Source organism: Pan paniscus, chromosome 5 (genome assembly GCF_029289425.2).
Source record: "Pan paniscus chromosome 5, NHGRI_mPanPan1-v2.0_pri, whole genome shotgun sequence".
In the NCBI taxonomy this organism is placed as follows: Eukaryota; Metazoa; Chordata; class Mammalia; order Primates; family Hominidae; genus Pan; species Pan paniscus.
In genome coordinates this window covers 128,297,397-128,314,565 of record NC_073254.2, presented here as the reverse complement: position 1 = coordinate 128,314,565, position 17,169 = coordinate 128,297,397, and the positions used below count along the sequence as shown (strand labels likewise).

The 17,169-nt window shown below is 42.6% G+C and overlaps 1 protein-coding gene and 1 non-coding gene across 3 annotated transcripts in view; both read right to left on the bottom strand.

Moving 5' to 3' along the window:
• AFG1L (AFG1 like ATPase) overlaps window positions 1-11,656 on the bottom strand; it is a 237,570-nt gene extending 225,914 nt beyond the window's left edge. The window contains exon 1 of one of the 2 annotated variants that reach the window (XM_024929329.4): window positions 11,284-11,656. In XM_024929329.4, coding sequence (XP_024785097.1) covers window positions 11,284-11,422 — 139 coding nt within the window. In that variant the 5' untranslated portion in view covers window positions 11,423-11,656. The remainder of the gene's footprint in view (window positions 1-11,283) is intronic. The other variant, XM_024929330.4, reaches the window with a different exon arrangement.
• A 2,139-nt stretch (window positions 11,657-13,795) lies between these two features.
• Window positions 13,796-13,899, bottom strand: LOC112440164 (U6 spliceosomal RNA). Its single transcript, XR_003028352.1, has one exon. It is a non-coding gene; the product is annotated as a U6 spliceosomal RNA (small nuclear RNA).
• Window positions 13,900-17,169: the final 3,270 nt, after the last annotated feature.

Here is a 17,169-nt window from a genome sequence, read left to right as displayed (position 1 = left end):
ATGAATGAAATATTATCAGTCTTGATATGTTAAAAGAGCGGTCACACATGGAATCAGTATTAGTGTTATATATACCGCACCTGAGGAAAGATTCAAGATGAATGGGGAGAAGTTACATAAATGCTCAAATTTCATCCTACTTTAGAGTTTTTTCAAAATTAAGGCTATCCAAAAATCAATAGGAAGCCTCAAAAAGAAGCAGTTAAGGCAGAAGCTACATGTCTAACATTGTTTGACTATATGGCCCAGAGGCCCTCTGTAGCACTAATACTCTATGCTTCTGTGAAATGCCATCTTGAGGCTGGGCACAGTGGCTCACATCTGTAATCCTAGCACTTTGGGAGGATGAGATGGGTGGATAACCTGAAGTCAGGAGTTCAAGACTAGCCTGGCCAATATGGCAAAACCCCATCTCTACTAAAAATACAAAAATTAGCCAGGCGTGGTGACAGGCACCTGTAGTCCCAGCTACTCAAGAGGCTGAGGCAGGAGAATCACTTGAACCCGGGAGGTAGAGGATGCAGTAAGCCAAGATCGCGCCATTGCATTCCAACCTGGGCAACAGAGCACAACTCTCAAAACAAAACAAAACAAACAAACAAACAAACAAAAAGCTATCTTTAGATCTCACTGTACAGCAAATAATTCACAATCACTCCAGTTCCTTTTGAAACCAGCATCCATTTCCTACTAAATGAAGATAGTTTACCTGTACAGTATAAATCAAATTTCAACAGCTTTCTTTGAAACATAATGGCAAAAGAAGTAATTCATAGCCTGGTGTGGTAGCTCACAACTGTAATCCCAGCAATTTGGGAGGCTGAGGCGGGCGCACTGCTTGAGCCCAGAAGTTCAAGACCAGCCTGGGCAATATGCTGAAACCCTGCCTCTACCTCCCCCCCCAAAAAATTATAAAGTAGACTTAGAGGTTCACGAAAAAAAAATACAAATATTAGCCGGGCGTACTGGTGGGGCTTGTGCCTGTGGTCCCAGCTACTCGAGAGGCTGTCAGGAGGCTCACATGAGCCCAGAAGGTTGAGGCTGCAGTGAGCCGTGATCATGCCACTGCACTCCAGCCTGGGTAATAGAGCAAGACTCTGTCTCAAAAAAGAGGTAATTCATAATTTCTAAGAACCTCTAGGTGTTCAGAGTATCCAGAGGAAAGGTAGTGAAGTCCAGGAGAACAAAAACCACCCCTGGTTATCTACAGAGGCCCTTTGCACAATCTCAGAAAAATCAAAACTGCATTTTCTGGAATTCAAAGCACTGAATTCAGATTAGGCCCTTGGCCATTGTTAATATAATGAGCCTCTCCAGAATTAAAATGGCTCTAGAAATTCTGTATAAAGTTGAGTACATTCCATTTCTACTCACTGACTAGAATCCACCACCTCTGGCATGTCATTGTTAATATTTCAATTACATACATTTATGTAACATTTCTTACAGTTTTCAAAAGACCTTCTCACATAATAACCTATTTGAGTCTCATAAATTACCTGCAAGGAAGGTAGAGTTAGGAAAATGCATCGCATTCTACAGATGACAAATGGAAATACCAAATCAAATGATTGATCCAGCACTGCAGAATGAAACCAAAATCGCAATCTAGTCTTTTCCAGATCAGGTTTTATTAGTCATCTGGTATCCCATATGTTCACCATTCCTAAAACAGAACTGATCAAAATGCTTCAAAGTAACAGTTATGGAATAAAGGAGCTTCACTTCTTCACAAAGAGAAAGAAGAGGGTTGCCAAAAAGAACACATGCTTAGTTAAATGAAATCAAAACTATATAAGGAATTCAGATTTCCAGTTTAAAATGTTTACCCAACTGCTGTGAGAAAAATGCACAATCAGTAAAAGCACTTTAATATTTCTAAAGGGCTGGATTAAAATTTCAGCTGTAAACTTCATTACTGTAATGAGATTTTTAATGCATATTTATTAAACATCCATTTAAATACTGTGTTCACAATTATTCATGAGTTATTTGTACATTTGTGCTGATTTTAACAAACTGTAAACAGTGGCCACTGACCAGAAATGTTCTCCTGCAATGACAGAAGCCCATGCTAAGGTCATAGGCAGCCCATTTTATGCTCTATTATGTTCTAATCATACCCAAAAGATAAATATTCAGCTGCTTTTTTGAAAACTGCAATGGTCATCAATGACCCAAAAAGTCAGACTTACCATTGACATTAAAGACCTATGTTTCATTCTGTGATGCATAAACAAAGTACAGAATAGAAGAAAATCAAATCTTAATTAAACTTTCTTTAGAAAAACAACATAAGCCATCATCAAGGAATGCACTGCAAGATGATTTACTTTATTTATAAAAGGCTTAGTTAGGGGCTTTAAAAGGGTGCTTTTGATTTAAATAGAAAAATTATGAAAATTAAAACTAAATGCTTGGTGGTTATCATTCTTTTCCTTCAGAAGCTAGTTAATCTTAAATGTGCCAATGTGTATAACTTTACAAAAGGAAAAAAAATTGTACTTTAAATTTCATGATAACAAATCAGTGAAATAATGCCTAAATATCTGAATAAAGCTATTCTGAAGTAATTACAGGCATGGCCCAGCATACTGAGTAACTCCTTAATATTCACCCTGTTCACATACTATTTAATAAAGACATCTAAGGGATCTAATTTTTTTCAAAAGATTTTTAAACCCATTCATTTGTTATGTTAGTTTAAATTTTATACACACACATATATAAATGAGAATTTCAAAATGGAATCTACAGGAGTTGCATTTAAATGATATTATGAAGAAATGGAGGAACGACTATAAAGAATTACATGCTCAGGCTTAAAAACTTGTTGAAAACTGCCACCTGGTCAAGAGTATGGATAGATAACATGTTCATAGAGTAGCTTCTGGGATGGGAGCAATGAAGAGAAGAAATAAGAAAGATAAGCAGGATGGTAAAAAGAGGTTATGAAAGAGATTCTGGAAATTGAAGTATCAGGTATCTCCAGGCAAGGAGTAGAAATGGTCCTCAACAGAGAACTTGGGCAAGAGAGGCAAAAGACACCAGGAAGAGCTAGCATCCATAACGCTTTTAGGAGAGAAGACAGAGCTAGCACACCTGAAGTCTACTACTGGAGACTGGGGTTGGAGGATCACTTGAGCTCAAATTAGAGACCAGGCTGGGCATGTTGGCTCACACCTGTAATCCTAACACTTTGGGAGGCCAAGGCAGGAGGATAGCTTGAGCCCAGGAGTTCCAGACCAGGGAAAGCAATATAGTGAGACTGTGTCTCTAATTTAAAAAAATAAAAAGGCCAGGCATGGTGGCTCATGCCTGTAATCCCAACATTTTGGAAGGCTGAGACAGACAGATCACTTGAGATTAGGAGTTCAAGACCAGCCTGGCCAACGTGGCAAAACCCATCTCTACTAAAAATACAAAAATTAGCCGGGTGTGGCAGCTCACACCTGTAATCCCAGCTACTCAGGAGGCTGAAACACAAGAATCGCATGAACCTGGGAGGTGGAGGTTGCAGTGGGTGACAGAGCGAAACTCCGATTTCCAGAGTCAAGGAAACTTTTTTTTTTTGAGCTGTTGACAGCTTTTAACAATTAAGCAAAGTATACTCCTATAAACAAAATTTGGAGCATAATTGTTTCTCTCTACCTGATTTCTCCAGAACTTGAAAACTATTAGTGAGTATCTTAACTTACGGCAATAGTTATTTGCATAAGTGCAATAAAAATCTGTTTTCATTTGAAACAGGGCACAATTGGAGAAATTGGTTATTTTACCAAGGTTTTGACTGGAGTGGTGTGCTTTCCTTTAAGGAATCAAACTTGACTTATAGCGCCAATAAAAGCTCCTTTGGAAACTGGCCTCGTATCTTGTCTACACAGTCCCTGCCCAGGGTTCCTGACCTGTAGTAAGTAAATAAGTAAAGTACAGGCCCAGGAGCCCCAAGTTATCTCGGAACCTCAAGAGAAGAGGTATTTACTCAACTCATAGGTATTTGAGGGTACAAACCCATGGCTGGGCTCGGCTTTAAAAAAAAAAAAAGTCTTATCTGAGATTCCTTCTATGGAACAGAGTTCCATCAAAGTCAATTTTAAAAGCCTATGTGAAAAATAATTATTTTTCCTGCACTTTATACAAATGTCAGGCCAAGTATAACAAAGCAAATCAGTCTTACCATGATTTGTCTTTAGTAAAAATGGGAGACCGGAGAGAAAAATTATGTTTCAAGAACTGTGGTATACCTGTTATTAAATTCCAGTCTCGGGCTGGGAGCGATGGCTCACGCCTGTAATCCCAGCACTTTGGGAGGCCAAGGCGGGCAGATCACCTGCAAGAGTTCGAGACCAGCCTGGCCAACATGGTGAAACCCCGCCTCTACTAAAAATACAAAAATTAGCAGGGCATGGTGGTGGACATCTGAAATCCCAGCTACTCAGGAGGCTGAGGCAGGAGAGTCACTTGAATCCGGGAGACGGAGGTTGCAGTTAGCTGAAATCATGCCAATTGCACTCCAGCCTGGGCAACAAAACGAGATTCTGTCTCAAAAAAAAAAAAATCTAGTCTCATCAGTTGTTTTTAAGGTTTTTCTGCAATTTAGACTGCCTCTGCTTATTCTTGTAAATCAATCAGTGATCTCTGGTTGCTACTCAGAAGAAACAAGAGGGATGGGTAATGTAAAAATCTGGATCAATATTCTAATCCTGGGCACATATTGGAATCACCTAGCAACCCCACATCAGCGTGGTTCCAACAGTTGCCCCGTTCATGGAAAGCCTTCTAAGTTCATTTACTTGGGATAATTTTATTTATTTTACCTTACTGTTGTGGAATATATTGCTATTGTACTCTTCATGAAGGAATGCAGGATAAGCTTACTCAATGTTCTTTTAAACTGAACAGTTATTAATCTTCCAGATATCACCTTTTGTCAGAACTCAAGAGTTATGAATGGCCCTTGCCATACCAACGCTTTCTGACTAAGCTCCTCTCTACCCTGAATACAAGAGACCCTAATAGTTAGGCAGGAATAGCATTGCCCCTATTCAGCCTGAAGAAGTTACAGAAGATAGATCTTTGTTTCTCTTCAACACTTATTAAGGGTTCCCTTGTAAAAGGGAGTGGGGGGAAATGTCAGAGGCATTTGAACTCGAGCAACTCCATTTTAAATAAGGGCTGGGTAAAATAAGTCTGAGACTTGGTGGGCTGCATTCCCAGGAGGCTATGGCATTATTAGTCACAGGATGAGATAGGAGGTTGGCACAAGATACAAGTCATAAAGACCTTGCTGATAAAACAACTTGCAGTAAAGAAGCCAGGCAAAACCAAGATGGCGATGAGAGTGACCCCTGGTTGGCCTTACTGCTATACTCCCACCAGCACCACAAAATCCTCCATTATCATAAAGATAATCAGTCTCAGGGATAGGCATGACATTCTTTTCTAATATAATAAATATTAACAAAAATCCAAGAAACATGAAATAAGTTCACATAAAGATATTCATCTAATTGGATAATTAAAAGTAAGTTCAGGCCGGGCGTGGTGGCTCACGCCTATAATTCCAGCATTTTGGGAGGTCAAGTCGGGCGGATCACAAGGTCAGGAGATCGAGACCATCCTGGCTAATACGGTGAAAGCCCATCTCTACTAAAAATACAAAAAATTAGCCAGGCGTGATGGCGTGCGCCTGTAGTCCCAGCTGCTCAGGAGGCTGAGGCAGGAGAATCGCTTGAACCTGGGAGACAGAGGTTGCAGTAAGCCGACATCGCTCCACTGCACTCCAGCCTGGATGACAGAGTGATATTCCGTCTCAAAAAAAAAAAAAGTAAGTTCAAACGCTATAACCAGTGAGTATTAAGGGAAACAGACAGTAAGTCCAAAGACTATTTTCTTAACTAGTAATATGTACTACTAATAAATTGTACCTTGGCAAGTAACATGTAAAAGAGAAACAAAATATGTATAAATAAACAAATAAATAAAAAATAAACTATACCAATTCATATATAGGAGGGTTAGTTCTACTCACATTAATACCTAATCAGGGGATGGGCCTGATGGCTCACACCTGTAATCCCTGCACTTTGGGGGTCCAAGTTGGGCAGATCACCTGAGGTCAGGAGTTCCAGACTAGCCTGGCCAACATGGCGAAACCCTGTCTCTACTAAAAATACAAAAAAATTAGCTGGGCAGTGGTGGCACATGCCTGCAGTCTCAGCTACTTAGGAAGCTGAGACAGGAGAATCGCTTGAACCCAGGAGGCAGAGGTTGCAGTGAGCCAAGATTGCACCATTGCATTCCAGCCTGGGCGACAAGAGCGAAACTCCATCTCAATTAAAAAAAAAAACCCTAATAGGGAATAAACTCCTATGTATGTATACTAAAGAGATTGTGGAGTTAAATATGAATCATCATTTAATAGAGGCACCTAAAAATATAATATTGTGATATTGTCAGCATAATAAAAAGAAATCATAAGATGTGATCCTCATATTACCTTGCTTCTATGAAATACATTTAATTTCTAAGGCTAGCTTAAAGAAAATGGAATTTCAGATATGCTCATTTTTAGGTTTTAGAAAACCTATAAACATTTCCCTCCCTGGCTTCTCTCCTAGTCTCCTAAGACCACTCTATGAGGCCCCCTTCTTCTGCTCACAAAATGTCAAGTTTCCTCAAGCACTAGCCCTCAGCTTTTGCTTTTTCTTTTCTTTTCTCTTCTATTTTTAGAGACAGGGTCTCATTATGCTGCCCAGGCTTGTCTCAAACTCCTGGCCGCAAGCAATCCTCCTGCTTTGGCCTCATGAGTAGCTGGGATTTCAGGCACAAGCAACAGGCTCTTTTCACCCTACACATATATTCCCAGGCTCATTCTTCTATTCTCATGGCTCCCAATACCTCATATTTTCTTTCTTAGTCTCAGATCCCCAAGTGTCCTACAACTAACTAGACTTATTTACCTGGAACTATAATAAATGCCTCAAATTTAACAAGCCCCAAATTGAATCTCCCTCTAAAATCCTTTGGCCCTATCATTTTGTTTCATTTGTGTTTTGTTTCTTTTGATTAAATTGCCCAAACTCAGAAACCTCAATTGCTTTTTTATTGTTTTACTTTTTACTTATTATGTCATTATTTCACCTGCAATAGGAAACCTAAATTTACCTTCACTCCTCCCTTTCCTTGTCTCTTCCAAGTATGTCCAAGTATGTTAATTTTTTTTTTTTTTTCTTTTTTGAGATGGAGTCTTGCTCTGTCCCCCAGGCTGGAGAGCAGTGGTGTGATCTTGGCTCACTGCAACCTCCGCCTCCTGGGTTCAAGCGATTCTCCTGCCTCAGCCTCCCAAGTAGCTGGGATTACAGGCATGCACCACCACGCCCAGCTAATTTTTGTATTTTTAGTAGAGACGAGGTTTCACCATGTTGGCCAGGCTGGTCTCAAACTCCTGACCTCAGGTGATCCGCCAGCCTCAGCCTCCCAAAGTGCTGGGATTACAGGCATGAGCCACTGTGCCTGGCCAAGTATGTTAATTCTATCAAAGAAGTGTCTCTGAATTCCCTCCCTCAGCTGCCCTGCTCTCCTTCACCACAGCAGTAATTCAGCCCCTAAACCACTCCCTAACACTCTATCTACTTCAGCTTCCTCCTAAATAATCACCCAGCTTCCAGTATTCTCCCATCCAGGCATTTCTGGTTTGTTTGTCAGGTGGCCACAAGAACAATCATGCTAAAACAGATCTGATCACTTCTATTCCTGAGAAACTTCCACTAGTGTCCCACTGAGCTTAGACATCTTAACATACTGTAAGAGACTCTTCTCAACCACATCAGCCCACCTTTACAGCTTCATCTCTAGCTGCTCTCTCAGAGACCATAAACCAATAAGGGCCATGTACAGCTCACATCCACACTTTTGCTAAAAATAAAAAATCTGGCCAGGCACAGTGGCTCACACCTGTAATACCAACACTTTGGGAGGCCAAGATGGGTGGATCACCTGAGGTCAGGAGTTCAAGACCAGCCTGACCAACATGTTGAAACCCCCTCTCTACTAAAAATACGAAAATTAGTTGGGTGTGGTGGCGGGCGCCTGTAATTCCAGCTACTCAGGAGGCTGAGGCAGGAAAATCGCTTGAACCCAGGAGGCAGAGGTTGCAATGAGCAGAGATCACACCATTGCACTACAGCCTGGGTGACAGAGCGAGACTCTGTCTCAAAAAAAAAAAAAAAAAAAAATTCTTCCCCTCTCCAAGCAGAGCTGCTTCCTCCTCTGCAGTCTTATAACACTTCAAACAGGCTTAGATCATGGTACAATATGTTATTAATGTTCACTGTTACATTAAAAAGCTAGTACAAATAGCAGTTAAGTTTGTGACTCTGAAGCAAAAACACCTGGGTTTAAAATCCAAGTTGGGTGACCATCCTTGTTTATTCATCTATAAAATAAAGACAACAATTTTTATAGAGTTCTGTGAAGATTAAATTATGAAACAGAAACTGCTAGCAAAGTGCCTAGAACACAGAAGGGGCTCATCAAATGCTGGCTACCATAATTCCATATGCCTCTCAAGACTATGGGCTATTCAAGGGCTAGAACTCAGGTTCATTCACTTTTCCTTATTTTTTATTTTTTTTTTTTTTTGAGACAGGTTCTCACTCTGTCACCCAGCCTGCAGTGCAGTGACGCCATCTCTCTCAGCTCACTGCAGCCTCGACTTCCTGGGCTCAAGTGATCCTCCCACCTCAGCCTCCCAAGTAGCTGGGACTACAGGCGTGCACCACCACACCCCGCTAAGTTTTGTATTTTTTATAGAGACGGGGTTTTGCCATGTTGCCCAGGCTGGTCTCAAACTCCTGAGCTCAAGTGATCCTACTCCCTCAGGCTTCCAAAGTGCCGGGATTACAGGTGTGAACCACCACACCCAGCCACATTACACTGTACTAAATAGTAGACTTCAAAAGATGAAAAATGAAGATAAAATAGAAATGTACCCCCCCAAAAAAACAGGAAAGGGATAGAAAATCGATTTGTAAATCAGACTCTGAATACTGAACAAAATTTCAACTAAAATTTTCCTTTTATTTAAAGATGGGGGCAGGGCACCATGGCTCACGCCTGTAATCCCAGCATTTTGGGGGGCCGAGGCTCTGGATCACCTGAGGTCAGGAGTTTGAGACCAGCCTGCCCAACATGGTGAAACCTCATCTCTACTAAAAATACAAAAACTAGCCAGGCGTGGTGGTGGGTGCCTGTGATCTCAGCTACTAGGGAGGCTGAGGCAGGGAGAATTGCTTGAATCCAGGAGGTGGAGGTTGCAGTGAGCCGAGATTGTGCCATTGCACTCCAGTCTGGGAGACAGAGCAAGGCTCTATCTCAAAAAAATAAATAAATAAACAAAATAAAAATAAAGAGGGGAAGGGAGCGTCCTTAGATACAATTAAGTGGACCTCTAACCTAACTGCATTTTCATCAAATCTTCACACCCAGAATTGGCTAAATTTTGTGTATTGGAGAAAGTGTGAGTATAGATTAATAGCACAGCCTTTACTTGAATCCAGTTCTGACACTTACTAGCCATATAACTTCAGCAACCTTGGATTCATGATCTCCAAAATGAGGATAATGAGGAATAATAAGATAATGTATGTAGAAAGTACTTAGTATATTGTATGACACAGAATAAGCATTCAGTGAATTTTATATGTTATAATGATGCTCCTTAAATCTTTAATGTTCATAAATCATGGTATATACATAGAATGGAATACTATTTTTAAAACTTAAAACACGAGGCAGTTCTATTCATATAAAATTGATATAGTATTGATATGGAATGATCTCCAAGCTACTAAATTTAAAAAGAAATTAACAATTAACAGAATTAACTGCTGTATACACAAAACAATGTGTACAGCATGTTACTACTTCTATTTTTTAATACCGTTATCTATATATGTATATGCTTATACATACACAGAATATATCTGGAAGAATACATAAGAAACTAGTATCACAGATTGCCTCTGAGGAGAAAAACTAAGCAGCTAAGGGATAGGGATAGAAAAAAGCCTTACATTTTGCCATATTCTTTCTTGCACCTGTTGAAATTTATAGCATTTGCTTTTATTGACTACCAAAAATGAAAAATAAAATTTATATTATAATCCACAGCTTACATTACCAGAATATTCCATTATATCTTTATTTATTTATTTACTTTTAACGACTACTCCAGCAGATCAGGGCTACCCCCAGGCAGTGTGTGGAGCCTATTCCATTATACTAAATGCATTATGCTAATCTTTGGAGAAAAACGTAAGGTGACCTAATCAAAGTTCTAGTATTAATTTCAACTGCATTGATGATAAGGGTCAAAGATTGTCATATTTTTAGCTAAATTAATAAATAATCTATTAAGGTATATACTTTATCAAGGTCTATCAATCTATTAAGGTATATTACAGGGGTTGCTTGGATTTGAGAAAAAGGAAAACGAGTATGTGGATGAGGGAGACAATGAGAATAATTTCATTCATTCATTCACTCAAAAATCATATTTGCACATCAAGTACCAATCATTGCGCTAAGTGCTTAGGAAACAATGACACAATGTCCTTGCCTTTGAAAATCGTGCAGTTTAGTGCGAATATATGAATAGAGCAGTAAAACTGGCACTCTTGGTTACTCAGAATATACATTCATTCATTCATTCATGAACATATAACTGAATGAAGGAAGCCAGGGAGAAAGAAAGCCCGGTGACAAAATAATTCCACTGAAGCCTCTAGTGACTTGAAAAGAACACCAAGAATCGATCCCTCAATCTGAGAAATGTGTGTGGACCTTCCTTCCTAGAATCACGAGAGACATCAGGGCCTGCAGAGGTCCCAGGCGCGGCTCTTCCTCCAGTGCCCGTCAGTCACCAGCCCCGAGAGCCTGGAAAACGCAGAGGGTAGGGGTCCCCAGGCCCCAACCCCACACCTGCATCTCTTCAAGCCAGGCACTCCCACTAAGCTCAGCTCTCTAAACGTCCCGGAAGGAACAAACTCTGAGTCGACCTCTGACCCTCAAAATGAAAGTCACTCAGGGTCATTTCCCTCAGTGCTCAGGGCTCATTCACAGACAGTATAAAAGGTCAAGAGAAATGGAAACTCCTCTCGAGGAGCCCTCAGCTTCGTGAAAGCAGGAGACACCTGGGGTAGATCGGACAGGGAGGGTAATCCCAGAGGCTTCTCCAGTCATATGCAGTCGGCTCGGACTACTCATGGCACAGTCACTGACCTTTCCAAAAGGGCTTCCCAGGGGCGGTGGCCAGAGGAGCGAGAGCGGCGGCCCAGGCCCCGCACCCAACACATCTCCCTCTCAGCGGGCTCTGTGCTAAGGGGCGCAGGGTAACCAAGAGCGACCAGGAGGCCGCCATCTTGAACTCCGTACGAGGAGAGGAAGAGGAAAACTTTATTGGAACCCAGAAGAGAGACGGTGGCAAAGTCAAACCCCGCCGTGCACGCTGAAGGCTCCACCCGAGAGAACCAAGGGATCAGTTAGGGAACGTGACCTCCAGTAGCCACATGGGCGGGCTGCACTCCCGTGCCCTCCCGTCCTTCCGGACGCTGCCAGCCGGGACTACGACTCCCAGCATGCAGTGGGGTGGGGCGGGGTGGAACGGAACAGGCAGCTCCAGTCGGGGCAGTGGGAGGGAGGGAGATTCTCCGCCCGGCGCTGGCGGCCGGCCTAGGAACCCGAAGTTTTCAAGGAATTGGGAAGTGATTATGACGGGTAGGCAGGTAACCACTCTTGAGCCTTTTAAGTTAGCTCACATGACCGAGATTCCGAAACCTGAATAAAATGGAGGTGACCCAATGGGCCCTCGGGTTTTAACGGAAGAGTGGTGTCACTTCGTTACACCTCTCTAAATGGTAGGCCCATTTTTTATTTTATCTCCAGCGTCCAACTCATCTTTGACGAGTACCTGAAATGTGCGCCTACCGCTTTCCCTTTTCGTATTTGAATAATATAAATGGTACGCACTCAAATGTTTTGAAAGATTGTATAAGTGGCATGGGAAAGCCAAGGGCCTAAGAAGGACTGTCGGTGGACGGAGAAGTCATGGGACAGTGTATCCGAAGGGTAACTTCTCATTGATCTGCCCTAATTTGATTAAACAATAAATGCTTTGACATACTATAATAAGCGAATTAGGAGTACAAATTGCTGTCCAGAAGAGGCTGGCAATCCAGTAAGCGAGATGAATTCCAGAAAAGATAATACAGGCCGGGCTAGGTGGCTCATGCCTGGGAGGCCCAGGCAGCAGAATCGCTTGAGCCCAGGAGTTTGAGACCAGTCTGGGCAACATAGCGAGATCCTGTCTCTGCAAAAAATACAAAACTGGGCATGGTGGCCTGTGCCCTGTAGTCCTAGTTACCAGGGAGGCCGAGGTGGGGGTTGCGTCCAGGAGGTGGAGGCTGCAGTGAGCTGGGATTGTGCCACTGCACTCCTGCCTGGGAGACAGAGTGAGTCCCTGTCTCAAAAAAAAAAAAAAAAAGAAAGAAAGGAGAAGGCCCGGCGCGGTGGCTCACGCCTGTAATCCTAGCACTTTAGGAGGCTGAGGCAGGCGTATCACCTGAGGTCAGGAGTTCAAGACCAGCCTAGCCAACATGGTGAAACCCCATCTCTACTAAAATACAAAAATTAGCCGGCATGATGGCAGGTGCCTATAATCCCAACTACTTAGGAGGCGGAGGCAGGGAGAATCGCTTGAATCCGGGAGAGGGTGGCTGCAGTGAGTCGAGATCGTGCCACTGCACTCCAGCCTGGGCGGCTGAGCAAGACTCTGTCTCAAAAAAAGAAAAAGAAAAGAGAAGAGGAGAGGAGGGGAAGGGGGAGTGGAGGGGAGGGGAAGGGGGAGGGAATGGGAGGGGAAGGGGGAGGGGAGGGGAAGGGGGAGGGAAGGGGAGGGGGAGGGGAGAGGAGGGGAAGGGGAGGGGAAGTGGGGGAAGTGAGGGGGAGAGGGGGAGGGGAGGGGGAGAAGAGAAAAGGGGAAGGGGGAAAGGGGAAGGGAGGGGACGGGGAGCCGGCATGATGGCAGGTGCCTATAATCCCAGCTACTTGGGAGGCGGAGGCAGGGAGAATCGCTTGAATCCGGGAGAGGGTGGCTGCAGTGAGTCGAGATCGTGCCACTGCACTCCAGCCTGGGCGGCTGAGGGAGACTCTGTCTCAAAAAAAGAAAAAGAAAAGAGAAGAGGAGGGGAGGGGAAGGGGGAGGGAAGGGGAGGGGGAGGGGAGACGAGGGGGAGGGGGAGGGGAGGGGAGACGAGGGGGAGGGGAGGGGAGGGGAAGTGGGGGAAGTGAGGGGAAGGGAGAGGGGGAGGGGAGGGGGAGAAGAGAAAAGGGGAAGGGGGAAGGGGGGAGAGGAAGGGGAGGGGAGGGGGAGGGGAAGGGGGCGGGGAGGGAAGGGGGAGGGAACAAAATACAAAGATTTTTAGAATAAATTTTTTTAAAAATAAAAATTCAGTGTTGTGGAATCAATGAGAGCAGTTTGGCTGGTAAATCAAAAAGGCCTTCTAAAAGCTCAACTTTTGTTTTTTTGTTTTTTGTTTTTTGTTTTTTTAAGAGAAGTGGCCTCACTATGTTGCCCAGGCCCAAGTGCTGTGGCTATTCACAGACTCCATCATTGTGCATAGTAGCCTTGAACACCTGAACTTACATGAACCTCCTGCTTCAGCCTCCCCAGTAGCTGGGACTACAGGTGCCAACCACCATCCCAAGCTTTAAAGCTTTTTTTTTTTTAATTTTTAAAAACATGGACTACTTCATGAATTTGTGTGTCATCCTTGCGCAGAGATCATGCTAATCTCTGTATCGTTCCAATTTTAATATATGTGCTGCCAAAGCAAGCACTACAAGCTTAACTTTTAAGAGATAAAGACCTTCCAAGAACAGGGAATACAGTGAAGTCAGGCAGGCAAGAAAGTCTGGAGTATAGGAAGGAGAAACTTCAGTTGTGTGAAAACAAATGAAAAGACTACACTAAGAAGAACTCTAGGAAGTCAGACAGTTGGTCCACACTAGATGAGGGATTCCAAAGAAACAAGAAAGAGAAAGTGTAGCACGGCATAATAATTTAGAGACGTCTCTACCAACTTGGTCAAATCATTCATGGAAAAAATTATTTTGATTGTATCTGTCAAAATAAGCCAATTTACACGTACTATTTATCTTCTCTCTGTAATTCCACTGCCTGACATGACAAACTGTTCTTCCATACTATGGTGATTTTTTTTTTTATTTTGTTGCTAATTTTTGGTGTGACACTTTGTGAAAGACCTTTTGAAAAATCTGATTGTTTCTCCCTTGACTTGCATATGTATTTATCACACTCAAAAGACTCTCAGAGAGTATTTAGATTTCATTATGTTTGCTCCGAAAAATCACTTGCCTTGGCCAATGAAATTGTCCTTTATTAGAAATTCCAACAGCTTAATAATTATGGAGGTAATATAAGCACTCATGGATAATTTGATGCCAAAGAAGACCTACAGGAAATTTTCACATGGTTGTGCAAGTAGAAACTTAGGAAATTAACTTTATTTTGTACAAATGTAAGCTAATTTAGAGGGAAATAACTTAGATTAACTTAATAACTTAGATTGTAATTGATGTATTCAATTATATTATAATTGATGTAGTCAAGAGAATGACCAGAAGACTAAGTAGCCATTGTAAACCATTGTATTAAAACATTAATCCTGCTGTTCCTGCAATTCCTAAAACAAATTAAACAAAATAATTAGCCTGAAAAAATTTTTTAACATTGTCAGGAAAACTATTTGAAATAAGTCATAAAATTACGAGGTATTTTCTTGTCCTTATTTAAAAAATCTTCCTAGAGAAAATGGCAAGTAGCTCTGGCATCTAATATTAAGCATAAAACCAAACTAAAATAGTCTAGAGAAGGACAAATACAATGAAAGAAATGAGGAAATAAGAAAGAAAGTGGTCAATAGAAAACATACTGAGTCAGGAGATATATTTCAGCTCTGATTTTGTCACTAATTCAAGCTCTCTCTGTTTTTCTTCTTTTTCTTTTCTTTTCTTTTTTTTTTTTTTTTTTTTTTTTTGAGACAGGGTCTTTCTCTGCCACCCAGGCTGGAGTGCAGTGGTGGGATCTTGGCTCACTGCAACCTTGACCTCTCTGGCTTAAGAGGGCAATCCTCCCACCTCAGTGTCCCGAGTAGCTAGGACCACAGGCATGTGCCACCATGCCCGGCTAAAATTTTTACATTTTTTGTAGAGACAGGGTCTCCCCATATTCCCCAGGCCCCTCAAGTGTTCCTCCCGCCTCAGCCTCCCAATATACTGAGGATACAGGCTTGAGTCACCACGCCCAGCCTGTTTTTCTTATCTATAAAATTAGAGTGGTTTCTATGTTGGCTACCTCACAGGTTTTGTGAGAATTAAATGAGATAATATATACAGTATACACAAACTGTTAATCAGAAATTATTGTAAATAGAAATTGAGAAGAATAATGTCCAAGCCTAAAATAAGGAACAGGACCAGCACCATGGCTCATGCCTATAATTCCAGCACTTTGGGAGACCAAGGTGGGAGCATCACTTGAGGCCAGCCAGCCTGAGAAACATAGCGAGACCCCATCTCTATCTATTGATTGCTTGATTGATTGATTGATTGAGACAGGGTTTCACTCTGTCACCCAGGCTGGAGTACAGTGGCATGATCTCGGCTCACTGCAGCCTCTGCCTTCCAGGCTCAGGTGATCCTCCTACCCCAGCCTCCCTAGTAGCTGGGACTATAGGTGCACGCCATCATGCCCAGCTAATTGTTTTGGTATTATTAGAGAGGATTTTGCCATGTTGCCCAGGGTGGTCTCAAAACTCCTGGGCTCAAGCAATCCACCTGCCTTGGCTTCCCAAGGTGCTGGGATTACAGGTATGAGCCACCTTGCCTGGCCAACATTTTTTAAAATAAAATAAAATAAGGGTATGCCTAGGACAACATAGATTCGTGATATCCAAGAATCGTAGAAATAAGGAATGCACTCTAAGGTTGAAAACAGTGGAAAAAATTTTTTTTGAGGCAGGGTCTCACTCTTGCCCAGGCTGGAGTGCGGTGGCGTGATCTCAGCTCACTGCAACCTCTGCCTCCTGGGCTCAAAAAATCCTCCCACCTCAGCCTCCTGAATAGCTGAAACTTCAGGCATGCCCCATGCACTCACCTAATTTTTTGCAGGGATGGGCTTTCACCATGTTGCCCAGGCTAGTCTCAAACTCCTGGACTCAAGCAATCAGCCTGCTTCAACCTCCCAAAGTCCTGGGATTACAGGTGTGAGCCACTGTGCCCAGCAGAAATTTTTAAGTAGAAGAAAGTGCTACAGAACATCAAGTAGCAAATTCATGAAACTCATTAAAGGCAAAAGAAAAATATTTTTCAAGTAGGATCTAAATAAATGAGATGGTAATTCATAATAAATATGGGTGATTGGGATTTTCCATTTCCAGGTTCATGAGGTTGCCATTTTAGAGGATGCCATTGGGCCATTGACAGAGACAGACTGCAGATGGAATAGGCCATTGGCATGAAGCAGCCAAGATACCATTTCACCATTTCCTCATACTCTTTCTTTTTTCTTTTTCTTTTTTTTTTTTTGAGACAAGAGTCCCACTCTGTCGCCCAGGCTGGAGTGCAGTGGTGCGATCTCGGCTCACTGCAAGCTCTGCCTCCTGGGTTCATGCCATTCTCCTGCCTCAGCCTCCAGAGTAGCTGGGACTACAGGCACCCGCCACCAAGCCTGGCTAATTTTTTGTGTTTTTAGTAGAGACAGGGTTTCACCGTGTTAGCCAGGATGGTCTCGATCTCCTGACCTTGTGATCCTCCTGCCTCAGCCTCCCAAAGTGCTGGGATTACAGGCATGAGCCACCGCACCCGGCCTTCCTCAATACTCTTGTTCCTCTTCTTGTAGCCACCTCCCTAGGGAGGAAAGGACCTGGTAATTGATTCCCACTTCCACCACTTCGTCTGTAGCCTTCTTCATCTCAGTAGATGGCAACACTGGCCTTCCAGTAGGTCAAACCATTTATCACAGGAATTATCCTCTGCTTTCACCATTCACTCTCACCTTACACCCAGTCCTTCAGTGAATTTTGTTGG